Below are 13,727 nucleotides of genomic sequence, written 5' to 3'. Positions count from 1 at the left end.
GAGGGTACTGACACCCAAAACTTGACCATTATGACGTCACTAATGTCGACGTGGTGACGTTAACTGATCACCGTCAAAATGGATGTTCCATCTTGTGGATTAAATTGTCGTTGATAAACGGTTTTCCTGGTCTAGCTTAAACAATGTTAATGCAGAGACCCAAAAATGAGTTGATAATGTAAATATAAGCAATAAACTATCTTCCTATGGCATCTATGGTCTATATAGATGCCAGAGCTTTGCAATCATCTCATAATGCACTAGCATATTCTATGATACTGTAGTACAGAAAATAATAGAAAGAGGATGTTTTTTTTATTGATTTTATTATCAAATAAATACTAAACAAGATCCAACATGTACATACAGAATGTCTATGTACAAAACAGAAAACAGTTGTTTTATCAGTGTTCATTAAAACTTGGATAAAACTATAGCACTTCCTGGGGCTAATTTTAGCTCATCAAAAACAAGCTTAATTCATGGACATTTTTCAATTAAAAACATGCTCAATTCATGTACTATTTTCAATTAAAATCAATTAAGCTTAATTCAAGGACATTCAAAAACAAAATCATAACAGTAACTAATGCATCACTGTACAGTGCTTAGCACTACACTTAAGAGAGCATCAAATCCATCTAAACAAAGAGTCTCTATAACAATAGGGTTGGTCCATTGGATTTCCATTACTCTTATTACAAAGCTTCCCCAATAATACATGGGTTACTATCACTGTCACAATATCCCTCCCTGAACGATGTCTTAACACAGATCTGTGTGCAACAACAGATGGGAGAGATAGTTTGGTTCTATGATTTACATCCAAAGAATTGAATAACGGTACACTCTGGTTGACTGTATGGCTTTGAAGTTCGGTACACTCTGGTTGACTGTATAGCTTTGAAGTTGGGTGTCACTCTCTACATAATCTTCTAAATAAGACTTGTAGGCCTATGATTTGTCTATTTTTCTCTCTCCTGAAATTCCTTCAATTTTACTATGACATAGTCCAGGGGTGGATATAACATCAGCGATAGTAACCTTTGAAACTTGTGGATGAATACAAAGATATGTTATAAATAAATGCTGTGGATACTGTAGTTGAGATCCAATGACAGAATTTTCTATACTCTGTAATTTTTACAATAAAGATCCCAGAGAGGGATCTCGGTGCCCACCAAAGAATAATCTATGTCTGACCATGGAAAGAGAGATCTTTTCTCTGCTTTTCAAATTTTTACTATGTATTACTACATATGAAATTTGAGACAAATCCCTTCAGTACTTTCTGAGAAATAGGGGTAACAAACTCTAACTATCAAAATCCAAGATGGCTGCCTGTTGGCCATCTTGCTGACTGATTGGTCCCAAAATGTAATATACACAACTAGGGCCCTAGGGGATCCTACATATGAAATTTGAAACAGATCCCTTCAGTACTTTCTGAGAAATAGGGGTAACAAACTCTAACTATCAAAATCCAAGATGGCTGCCTGTTGGCCATCTTGCTGACTGATTGGTCCCAAAATGTAATATACACAACTAGGGCCCTAGGGGATCCTACATATGAAATTTGAAACAGATCCCTTCAGTACTTTCTGAGAAATAGGGGTAACAAACTCCAACTATCAAAATCCAAGATGGCTGTCTTGTTGACCTATCGGTCCAAAGATACAATATGCACAACTAGAGCCCTAGGGGAACCTACCAGTACATAAGAAATTTGAGAGAGATCCCTTTTGTACTTTCTGAGAAATAGGGGTAACAAACTTTAACTATCAAAATCCAAGATGGCTGCCTGGAAGCCATCTTGTGGACCAATTTGGTCCCAAAATGCAATATGCACATCTAGAACACTTGGGGAACCTACATATAAAAATTGAGAAAGATCCCTTCAGCCCTTTCTGAGAAATAGTGTTAACAAGAAATGTTAACGGATGGAAGGACAGACGGACGACAGACGAAAAGCAATTTGAATAGCCCACCATCTGAATGATGCTAAAAAGCAGTGATTTTAGTGAATAAGTGATTTTTAGCATTTAAATTAAATTAAAGAGACATCCCCGAAACACATTTTTAATGGAAATTTTGGTGGAGTTTGTAGGTAGGTTTATAGAGTTGATTTTCCTCTGAATTTATCCAAACTATTATTTAGTGTCAAAGTTAATGACAAGGTGAAATTAGAAATAATTATCTCGATAACCTGTGGTTTAAACGAGACAGTTTTATCTTCAATAACATCAAAATAAGCACTTTTCTGCTAATATACACAAAACATAGTAAGCTAGACAATACAACAGTCAAGATTTTTTTCATCATATTTTTCTTGGAAATCTGGTCAAGAGTAAGCAAAGCCTTTAGTTCCATTAAACATTTCATGCTCTAACTAAAATAAATTGTATATGTATTGAAATCTCTTTAAACTTTTGATGATAAATCTGATATGATCTAGTGATATCTGAATTCATTAAATGATAAATAGGAATTTCAGAAAGATTTAAAGCAATGAGTAGAGTTATCTCCCTTCCAACAGTTAAAACAAGTGTAAATACCTGTTGAGCACAGGTAAAGCAAAGACAATTACTGCAGAAACACTTATAGCTATACCATCAGCATGTGTAAAAGCTGTAGTATCAAACACTGACAATCAAACAGAAGCCAACATTTGCTCAAATAAAAGTGTTTAAGTACAGTAATTAACAGAGTTACTATACCTTTGTCAGCTAGATGTACAGACCAAAAATACAGTCGTACAATCAGTAACAAAATGATAATCAATCATATGGTTGTGTGACAAAAGAAGTATTGATAAACCAGTTCAACTGTCTAAGAATTATTCCTCTAGGAACTTATGGAACTACAAGGTGCAAGTGTTATGGTAAGAATGTACACCTAAACTACTTGACCTATGTCGCCCCTGACAGTTGACGAGACATGAAGCAAAGATCGAAAATTTAAGATCAGAAAAAAAGATAGCCGACTAGCTAATGAAAGGTTACAACATACAAGAACTACAATCTACAATTGATGGTGAATGAATTAATTTCAATTTCATTTGAATACAATGTATAATCATGAAAACAGCATTACTGCAATACATGTATATAACTAAAAACACAAATTGATAGAAAATTTTAACTGCAATTTACAAATGATCAATGATTCATTAAATTTCAAATACACACATGATGAAAATGTCATGACTGCAACAAAAAACTAATCACAACTTCGTTAATAATATTAACCAAAATTTACAAATGTGATGATAAACACATTTAAATACATTTGATTACATGAAAATGCCATGATCTTTACAAATATCTACCAAAAACTGACTAATTATGCCGAGACAAATTTTATGTACATCTTTATCACCGGAAACAACAGTTGATTGGAGAATATAAAAGTGTAATGAGGTAACTGTAGTTCTGCACTGACCACAACTCTGGACATTGGTCAGTTACAAAAATAAAACATTCATCTTAATAAGCACACATCATCTACACAACAGTGCCTTATCAGACAATGCTATCAAATCATTCTAAGTCATATCAAATATGTACAAATGTGGGGGGACTAAACCCCTTCATCAACAATGCCACATATCAGTCAAGCCACAGACCTGATACTCAAGGAGCTAAAATTGCATTCACTATCCGAGAGAACTATGGTCATTTATTGACAAATTTAAAGAAGAAATAATAACCAGATATTATACTGCTTTGATAATTAAAAATTGTTTAATCCAAAAACCTGGCTACACTGGCCAAACATGCTGCTCCCTGTGACATCCAGTTTAGAAATGTTACATTGTATCAGATCCTTTCCCAATCAAACTGCTGGTCATATTTTACGGTTACCAATAACTAAGTACCAAACGAATTAAACAACAAATTTAATTATTTTCTGTGAAAACACCAGCATTGATAAACATTGTCTTATAAAACCCCAAATAATGTGAAAACAAGAGAAATTCTTACACATGTGCTTCTGTATATGATATCTTAACATGCTTTTAACCAAGTACCAAAACCTGGCATAAACATCTATTAACATCTAATCATAATCTGACATCAATTAAAACATCTTGCATATTTTTTTAAAACTTCCAAGCAAAACACTTAACATGTTTTAACTAAGTCAAAACTTTTTATCAAGCAAATCTGACTTCATTAAAATAACAAAACATGAGTTAAAATATTGCCAAAATCACTTTAGCAATTCATCTTAAAGCTTACAAATAGACACAGGGATCTATAATACATGTATACAATAATCAATAGACAAAATATTGTGATACATAATATATACAATTATCTACTGTACCTATTTAAACACTTTTCAGAATTTCACAGGAAAAATCTTATCAAGGCATTTTTCTTTCTTCTTTAAACAACAGACCCAGAAACTCTCTCAATGATTGCAATCTTCTTTATCAAAAAAATAACACAAGACTTTGGGATAGGAAACTGACACAGTGAAGTATTTCCATGACATGGTATGAAAACAAATACATGAACCATCAGTAATTATCCATGGCCTGATCACAGATTATTTAATATTCTGAGTCAATGAAACAGCAAAGTTCCTGTGATTCTAATTCAGGTGTGTATCAATCAAGGTGTGCATCAGTTTGGAACTCATGCTTTGAACAGTCAAATTCTAGGAAACTACAAAGTTGTAAGATTCTGTTATCAAACATACAATAATATAATAGCCTTTTTGTTAAAAGATCAAAAACTTTCAAAGAAATAGAGTAAAATCAGGTTTAATTAAAATGGCTTATTTACAATGTTCTCCAGAAACTACAAACCCTCCTTTAATCAAAATTTACTGGTTTCATTACCAAAAGATATTTTGTTGATTTTTTTTTTTTGGCAGACGACATACACATCACCATACAGCACCATCTTACCATATGTCAACAGACTAAGTAAGCTGTAGACATTGATGTTCTTTGTCTTTTCCAGATTTAAAATAAAAATCTTAAAAATTGTAAAATTGCACACAACATGAACAAATACGTGAACAATGAAAGATGAAAATATCTGGATTTGGACCAAGAATCAAGACAAGTTTTCCAGTCACACAGAATATTTCCAATCATTTTTTTTCTGATTCAGACAACCATACCATTTGACAAGTGGTCATATTTTGTAGGAGATTCCAGGTGTAATGGATATGATAATACAGTTAAAACTCCCATATACTGCATGACATGAATTATTCATGGTAAGCTGGTGACATGTCAGTGCCCTCAATACCAAATATAAATTTTGTTGGTTTCCATGGTTCATTATCATTCAGGAAAACAACAAACAACAAATATTTCATGTTATACATTAATATATATTGCAATGAAATCTGAAAACATCAACAACCCAAATCCATATCATTCATCAGCAGTATTTTGATTATGCTATTTTCTATTATTCTATTATAAAGCCCTTTTTGTTGATAAAAGTTTGATTGATACATCTATAACAAGAGCTGATTAGCTGATTTATTATTATACGGTTACAAACAAAACACCTTTACCTATAAGTATTTTTCATATATATAAAGATAGGTAAAATGGAAATCAAACAAGTCATTTATCAGAAATGTTTGTCAAATTTTACACCTTCTAGTGAAAAAATACCTGCCCTATGATAAAACTTTGGAATTGTTAATTAAAATCAAACTTTTTTTTTCCCATTTTTCAAGTGCTACAAATACTAACATGAATTGCACATCCCTGGTAATAATGTATAATCTACAGGAAATTATCAGCAGTAACTATTATTCTAACTAGAAGTAAAAAAAAAATGCCAAATAAAAAAAAAAATTCTTTTTGTCCTGATAATGCACTACCCATTTATGACAAATTGATAACATTATATCTGCATCTGTTTAATGTGTAAGTATTGTTTCAAGGACAGGGGACACTCGGATTATACACCAGACATTGTTATGCGATAATATCTAAGACTGTTGTAAATTGTAGGGGAAACTAAGACTACCTCTCGTCCCTACACGACGATCTGTGATATTAACATCTACAAAGAGATTATTTACCTCCAGACACAAGTTCTTCTTCCTTAATACTGAACACACTGGCTGCCCTAGTTACAATCCAATACTGTATGTCTGCCATTACATAGAATCATTTAATCAGACACAATTTTAGGGTGGGGAAAGTACTTGTCTGTCTTAAATGTTCACTTATGTCTTAAATGTAACTAGTGTGTCATTTGATGTATCAAAAGAAACTGTCATTAATTACATTTGTTACATCTCTTCATCTTTTGTTCTGTGGGCAAAAAGTTAAATACAATGAATACTTTGATTTGTACAATTGTTCCATGTGCTAACAATGAAAGTTTGTATTCATTCAATGTTTTTTTTGTTTTCAAAACAACAAAAGAAATTACACACTTTTATGCACCACATTATCAAACTGTACATATTTCATAATACTAATCTGCATTTGCATATTACAGAGTTTTAAAATTTGCTGACATTTGAGTTTCCCCACCCCACATTTTCACACAATAGTAAAAAGTTTATAGCACTTATCAACAAACATAGATCATCAAGAAAGCAAACAATAGTTGTTTTAACAGTATAACAAGACAAAGGAGTTGACATAGAAAGCTGTAGCACTATTCTCTCCGCGATCTCTTCCGATGAGTGGCAAGCTCAGAGTCAGTGCTGCGTTTGCTGTGCTTGAAGTGAACTTGAGACTGTGCTGTCAGCTGTAGTTTTATTGCACTAGCATTCAATTTTGCTGAAGAGAAAATCTTTTTCAGTCCTTTCATTTTTTCACTGCGGAGACACACCAATGTTGGTGGGCCCAGGAGATGGGTTGGTACTGTTTTAGGGGAGGTTGTTGTAACCTGTGTGAGAGACGGTGCGCCTTCTGAGACAGGGGTTGGTGTCCTTGTATTGGACGAACTTGGCCGCTTCCGAAACATGACCATGTCAGAAGGGCTTTCTGCTTTCAGCACAGAGTCCATTGTCATGCCCATAAAAGGCGAGCCGTTTGACTTAGAGCTAAGGAAGTCATGCATGTCTATGCGAGGGTCAGCAGATGTAGTAGTGGACGTTACCGTAGTGGTACTGGTCGCTGTGGTAAACGGGTCCCCACCTCCGAGTAAATATTCTGGATTAAGGATTGATTCACTACATGCTTGTGCAAGTGCTGCAATGTTTGGATTAGTAGCATCACTCTGTCCCTCGTCCCCGACCTTGTTCACCAAATCCTCAATGGCAGATTTTATCTGATCCTCATTTGATTTGCCGTTGACCTTTACATCCTTACCCCCTAGTTCCCTGTTGTTATCAATTTTTGGTCGTCTTCCTCTACGCCCCGGTCTGCGACTATTGGTCGGTTCTGTGTCCTCCACGGCTTTATCCTCACCCTCCTCTCCTCGCCGTCCATTGACTTCCACCTCCATCTCCTCATCCTCACTAGAGGAGGTATCGTCTTCAAGTCCTTCGCCTTTGACCTCAATGTGCTCACGGACACTGACGTCAAACTTAGACAGTGAGAATACAAGTTGCTTAGCCCAGGTAATGTGTAACACTGGAGTTGGACTGCCTTCCTCCCACTCACAGATTCCGTCATAAAACCGCAGGAAGTTCGCGTAACAGTCTGGGTCATACAGCAATGATGTGTGATGAATCCGTGCTGCGTTGTCACTGGCAACAGTTTTCATCATGTGAGGAATGAGGTCGTTCGCGATTTCCAGGAATTCCTTGTAGATCTCCTCATCTTCACGATTATAGTTGTAACTGGGAAGAAAATATATTAAGTTAGCAACATAAAGTACACAATTTACAAATTTAGTGATACCCTCCCTATTTACTAAGTTAAACAGCTGTTCTGGTACACCAATGATAGCCATTGAAAAAATATATAAGGAGAGTCAATATAATGTTAAGATGATTGTAACAAAAATTTGTGGACAGGTCAATATGGTCAAGCCATTATCTCAAGGTGGTTCAGGTATACAACAGGTTTCGTTACTACATCATTTGTTTCTTCATTATTTCACATCTATGTGTCTTTTTACCATGTCAGGGAAAGATCATGGGGACCTGAAAATTGCACTGCCATCAGCTTTATGTACTGAATGTAAACTGTTTCTAATGCTAAATCAATGGGAAGGAACTTAATTTGGAATTAAAATAATAATCACAAAAACAATATATTTCACTAATAGCTTCCATGTGACAATCACAAATACTACAATGCCTATGTATATGCTCATGAAGATGTTACAAAGGAGCTCTTACTTGCGAACAGCATCGGCAGCATCTGCCCAGGCTTGGAGTGACTTTTTGTAATTGCCCTTGCGACACAGATAGCCTCCCAGGTATGTATAGGGATACACATGCTGGTTGTTGTAATGTTCCTGTGTAGACTGGATCGCCTCGTTAAACAGTTCGATTGGCGGCGGCCGATCAGGAGTCGGAGAGATCTCCTCCAGATCTCCAAGGTTTCCTAATGCCATTGGATATCTTTGGTAAAAAATATGAATGTTGAAAATGAAAATAATTGTATGAATAATGACCTTGGATTTTTAAACTGATTTTCTAATTTTCATACTAATGTGGCAAATTTTATTTTAAATAATCATGTTAATTTCTAAGATTTTGTAAAATTGTTAACCCTTAGGTATTGAATAAAAAGAGCTCATAGTTGAACACTTGTTCACAACCTAATGTATCTATCAAAGTTGGTATTCTGTCAATTAAAAGAAAACACATCAATAAGATGTAGTTACCTTGACAAATGGCCCATATCATAAAGCAGCCACAACAGCTCCTGGAAATGGTAAAATTCATAAAGTATTAAAACCATCTAAACGTCATTTATTTCAGATTTTTGTTAACATATTGTTTTAAACTTATTTTTAACACATTTCAGGCCTTATCAGAGCAAAAAATGTGTTTGTAAGATATCTTCAAACCCAGTACCTTTGTGCAAGAATGACTCTAATGAAGTGAAGTGAACAGTTTTACGTGAAGTGAGGCTATATATAACGTTTCGGGGCACGAGAATGACTCTAATGAAATTTGAAATATAACAGCAATAAATACAAAAAGATTGCAAATGTTGCAGATCCCTATTTTCTCACTTCTCTAATAATGCTCAGGTCTGACTAAGTCACACCATGTCATGTCTCTAGGCCAATTCTTAAAATTGCCATAATTTCAACATTTCAGTAAATTAACTACAATCATTCTTTTAAACATATAATAACTCTTCATCCAATCTGCTTTAAAATGTAGATCCCGATTCCCTTTTCAACAAGCATTATAGTTATATTTGACTTCTATTGATGAAATGACTTCAGACACAAATATTATTCATGTCTGAAATTAGCCTTTAAGATACTGTGGGCAGTAATTGAATAAATCTAAAGATCACCAGATTAAGACCAAATGTGGTCTGATCCTCCACAACAAGGATTTATTTCAATTGGTCCTTTACCCTTGCATGTTACTGATCCAAAATTAATTCTCTAGGTTTTCTGGTGATTGAAAAGAAGTTGTTCAAATATTTTAGCGACCCTAAAATATAAATTAAATGAAGTTTGTAGTCAAAACTAACATACCAGTCCTGTATCCTTGAAACCTACAAACCTTATATTAAGTTATCTTTCCCCTATATCTAGCCTCTTTGGGCCGGATCCTTCAAACAAACAGACTAACCCTACCTGTTGAAGTGAGCCCATCTCCACGCTGTCCACAGTGGCACTTATTGAAGGATTGATGCCACTGACAATGGATGCCACCTCCATCTGTCTCGTACAGAGGACAGGCTGACCGTTGAGATAAAGCCAGCTTTTTTCTGACACTCCCATTGTAATTGGTTGTCCTCGTTTGTCTTCATTACCTTTACCTAAAGCACAAAAACAATATTGTTAAAAGATCATTTTTTTACATTTACTCTTCAGTGATTCTGCAATTTGTACTTATTGAAAGTCATTTGTTGTTCTTATTGATTCTAGCCTTGTTTTATCTTCTCATAATAGATCATTACTTCATGTATGACTCACATATTACCGGATATCTCTTTGGCAGTAAAAGACAATTTGTTCGATTTTGAATCATAAGGTCCAAAAACTGCTTTCTGTCAAATGAGAGATATTTTAAAATTAATTCCTAAGCTTCAGAGACAATATAGCAAAATTTACCCCTTTTTACCCCATCCCTGACACTGGGGTAAATTCTTACAAATTGTACAAATTGTTTTAGAGGTGCTACCAGTCAATTCAGTCAAACATGGACAGAAGTTGTCTTTAATTCAAACTGAACCCAAATTTCTTTGATGCAAATGATTTTGATATAGAAATAAACTAACAGTCAATGACATTATGATTTCTTATGACATTTACCATGTCATATGACCTTACTATCACTACCTACCATGCCATGTGACCTCTGCACTCTCGGACAAGTCCTGACCAAATGTGACCCATGCATGGTCTTCTGACAGAGCCAGGTGTACATCTTTATAGCCGAGCACTTGGAACGCTGCCACCACACCGAAAGCTACACCAAAGCAGTCTAGCTTGTTACCTGACAAACAAGAAAGAATCTTCATTAAGTTTACTCATGTACAAGTTTATTAATCAGCACACATAACCAAATCATGTTTTATCAACGACAAATTTCAAAATTCAAATGTATTTAATTGGTGCAGTTAAAATTATAATTAAGATTTATGTTTGATGCTGAGGTATGATCAGAGAATTAGCTTGTCAATCTCTTGAAATTCATTATGATACATATGATTTAGAAATGTTAACTTCATTTATCTATACTTTAATATATTACTTTTACCTTCAAATAACATGTGATTAAAATTTAAAAGAGATATTATTAAATAATCTGGCTTATAACCAAAAACAGAATGTCAAGAAGAGGGAAACTGCTTCCTATGTTTCGTGAATATGGAACAATACTAGACACTGTATAATAAACACGCGACTCCATGAACACCTGTGTAACGTGTATTGTAAAAAGGTCCACTCGGCAACTAATCAGTACAAGGAATTCCTTTCCTTAAAACCACATAAAGTTAGAAAGTCAATAATATTTACATTCCTGTACGACGATTAGTCATTTAGTACTCGACGACACTTGCAAAAGTTAATGACGTCAGACACATGATTGCATGTATTAATCTTACACAAAATAAGTCTGTCTTATGTATTTGTCTTATTTATAAACATATATAGATACTCATCAATTTTGTACAATTTTTCACTTTAATAGCAAATATATCTTAAAGGTAGGTTTCGCCCAACCAAATAAATATTTTTTTGTGAAATGCGATAAGCGGAAGAAAAGATGAAAAAACATATTAAAATATCTCAATTTAATTTCTTTAAGTGTTTGAGATTGAACAAATGTGTCTTGAATACAAAATTGAAGGAAATCCTTGATTTATTACGGTGTCCGTCAGACAAAATAATATGCAAATGAAGCTGCGATGGATTGCGTTGTCGAAGTTTGGCGCATGCGCGTTGTCACGCACTAAAAGTAAACAAAATGGCTGAACGAAAGTGTGTGCGATGAAAAAAATATATCTGAATCGGCAACAAAGTGGAGGAAATTATAATGGATTCGGTAGCACCCTAGGATATTTATAGGGAATTAAATTCAGAAATGGCATGTAGCAATAAAAGAAACAGAAGCCACATCTCAAGCGGAAGTAACGGCATTGCACGTGGTGAGTTAAATTTCAACACATATGCCAGCGCACAAACAGCCGAAGACTAACTATACATGTATATTTGGTGTACAAAGTTAGCGAGCGTATGTAAGTAACATGAAGTGTTTTAGATTATATGATATGTATAAACAGTCCCTCGCACTTCGATTTGTTGTTGTTGTTTTTTAACTAAACATGGTAAGACTGTCACTTCTATCTGACATTTTGTTGCACGCTTCCGTATGTTGCTGCGGCCTCGTTTTGGAAAAAATATGTCATGTTCTATGTAAAGCTTGACTTCGCTCTATTTTAAGAGGAGTATTTTCCTGGTCAAGCTAGGCAACTGACCATCAATATTGTTCGCTGTATGTATTGAAAATGGTCTGAAGATTATATCTATGTATAGGATAAATTTCAATTTCGTAGTCTTTATATTTCATTGGGCGAAACCTACCTTTAATTCTACACTTGTCTTTCTTTTTTTTTCTTCTTAAAATACTTTCGTTCCAAATATAACAGAAGTGAAAAACACAACAAAATTGTCAATTGTTGCTATAGGCATTTATCAAAGGTAATATTAAACCCATAATATAGTGGTATCAGTCTCATCAGATCACACCATATTATTGCAGGGTATATATACCTGATGTCTTCTTAGGTTGATGTCTATTTCATGTTAAGTGTTATGTCAATAAATAAAATGACTCAAAATATTGATACTGTCACATGTTTGACCTTTTATCTGAACCTTCCTTCCTTATTTGCATAGAGCCATGATCATGATAGGCCGAATACATGGTACCATCTGGATAGTGGCTAAATTAAAATCTGTATGACTACCAGATAGCTTGTATATATGACGTATTTCTAATAATCGATCAATATTATTTCAAAACACATAAGATTATCATAGTGAAAAGATGACCAATTGTTTACAAAGTTAGTCACAGTCACCTAGGTACTAATCATAAATGTACCTGGTGACCTAGTTTCTCTTGTTTGTAAACAACTTTACCTTTACACAACAGAGCCAAACTCAATCAGGGAATAGGGCTGTGGCCACTATGGGACTAAACAGATGCTTTGAACCATGTGACAATAAAACTGTCTAAGATCAAGGTCATCTAATTAAAATAAGCAAAGAACATTTATATAAAAAAAACAACAAAAAAGCGCCAAAATAACAAAATTTGGTACACGTGCACGCTATACACCCAACTGAAAATAAATTAACCTACTTATAACCTAAATCTAAGTAAACGAGGAAGGTTTCGATACTCTGGTCCGACTCGACTGCGGACGCGCATGGCAGAGCTATATACGTAGTTTATCATAGCATAATTAGTGGATAAAATCGATAACCCAATGCTACAGTAGTGCGTCAATATGGCCGACTTCGGGCGCCAGACGCGATGACCATCGTCAACATCTTTCACGGATTCTGTCGTCAAAATTGACTGACAGCTGTGAATGTTATTACAAGTCATAACAATAACATGTATTTCAATTGGCAAAAGGTGAAACATTAACATCAAACCTCGAAAAAGAAACTACAGGGACATTTTAATCACAAGATGTCACAACTTACCAGTCAAAAAACTGTATAAAGATTGAAGGTGTGCTTTGTCTTTATAAAAGCTTCGCATTAAAGAACTCCATATTACATCCGAGACAAGTTTTACTAACTCTCTTGTGGCAACTTCAGAAGGGAATTTGGTGAGATCAACAGATCGTTTCACGTGCGTCACAAATTTTTCGTAAAGGGCTTCAACGGTCTCCAACTCGAGCACCGGGAAAATTGGTTCCAATGATTTTGAGTGATCTATCTCGCCTGGCAACGCCCTATTTACTGTCAAAACATTTTCTATCGCTCCCAAAACAATAGACAGAAGTGGTAAATTAGGTTCCTCACTGCCAGTCAACTGATCCCTGAATAAATCAACCACATCCTGGATACTTTGAAGAGGGAATCGCTGTTTTTCGCTCTCTCGGAACCCCGCCATCTTGTGTTTCA

At 34.7% G+C, this 13,727-nt stretch overlaps 1 protein-coding gene across 1 annotated transcript; it reads right to left on the bottom strand.

Annotated features, from left to right (window-relative positions):
• Window positions 1-310: 310 nt before the first annotated feature.
• On the bottom strand, window positions 311-13,716 carry LOC138318567 (menin-like). The gene is made up of 6 exons (XM_069261054.1): window positions 13,302-13,716; window positions 10,423-10,575; window positions 9,711-9,895; window positions 8,775-8,815; window positions 8,284-8,508; window positions 311-7,779 (listed from the first exon to the last, which is right to left on the bottom strand). Exons 1-6 carry the CDS (start codon window positions 13,714-13,716, stop codon window positions 6,648-6,650), a joined length of 2,151 nt encoding a protein of 716 aa, XP_069117155.1. The 3' UTR covers window positions 311-6,647.
• Between the last annotated feature and the right edge of the window lie 11 nt (window positions 13,717-13,727).

This window comes from Argopecten irradians, chromosome 3 (genome assembly GCF_041381155.1).
Source record: "Argopecten irradians isolate NY chromosome 3, Ai_NY, whole genome shotgun sequence".
Taxonomy (NCBI): domain Eukaryota; kingdom Metazoa; phylum Mollusca; class Bivalvia; order Pectinida; family Pectinidae; genus Argopecten; species Argopecten irradians.
This window is presented reverse-complemented; position numbering and strand designations above follow the sequence as displayed.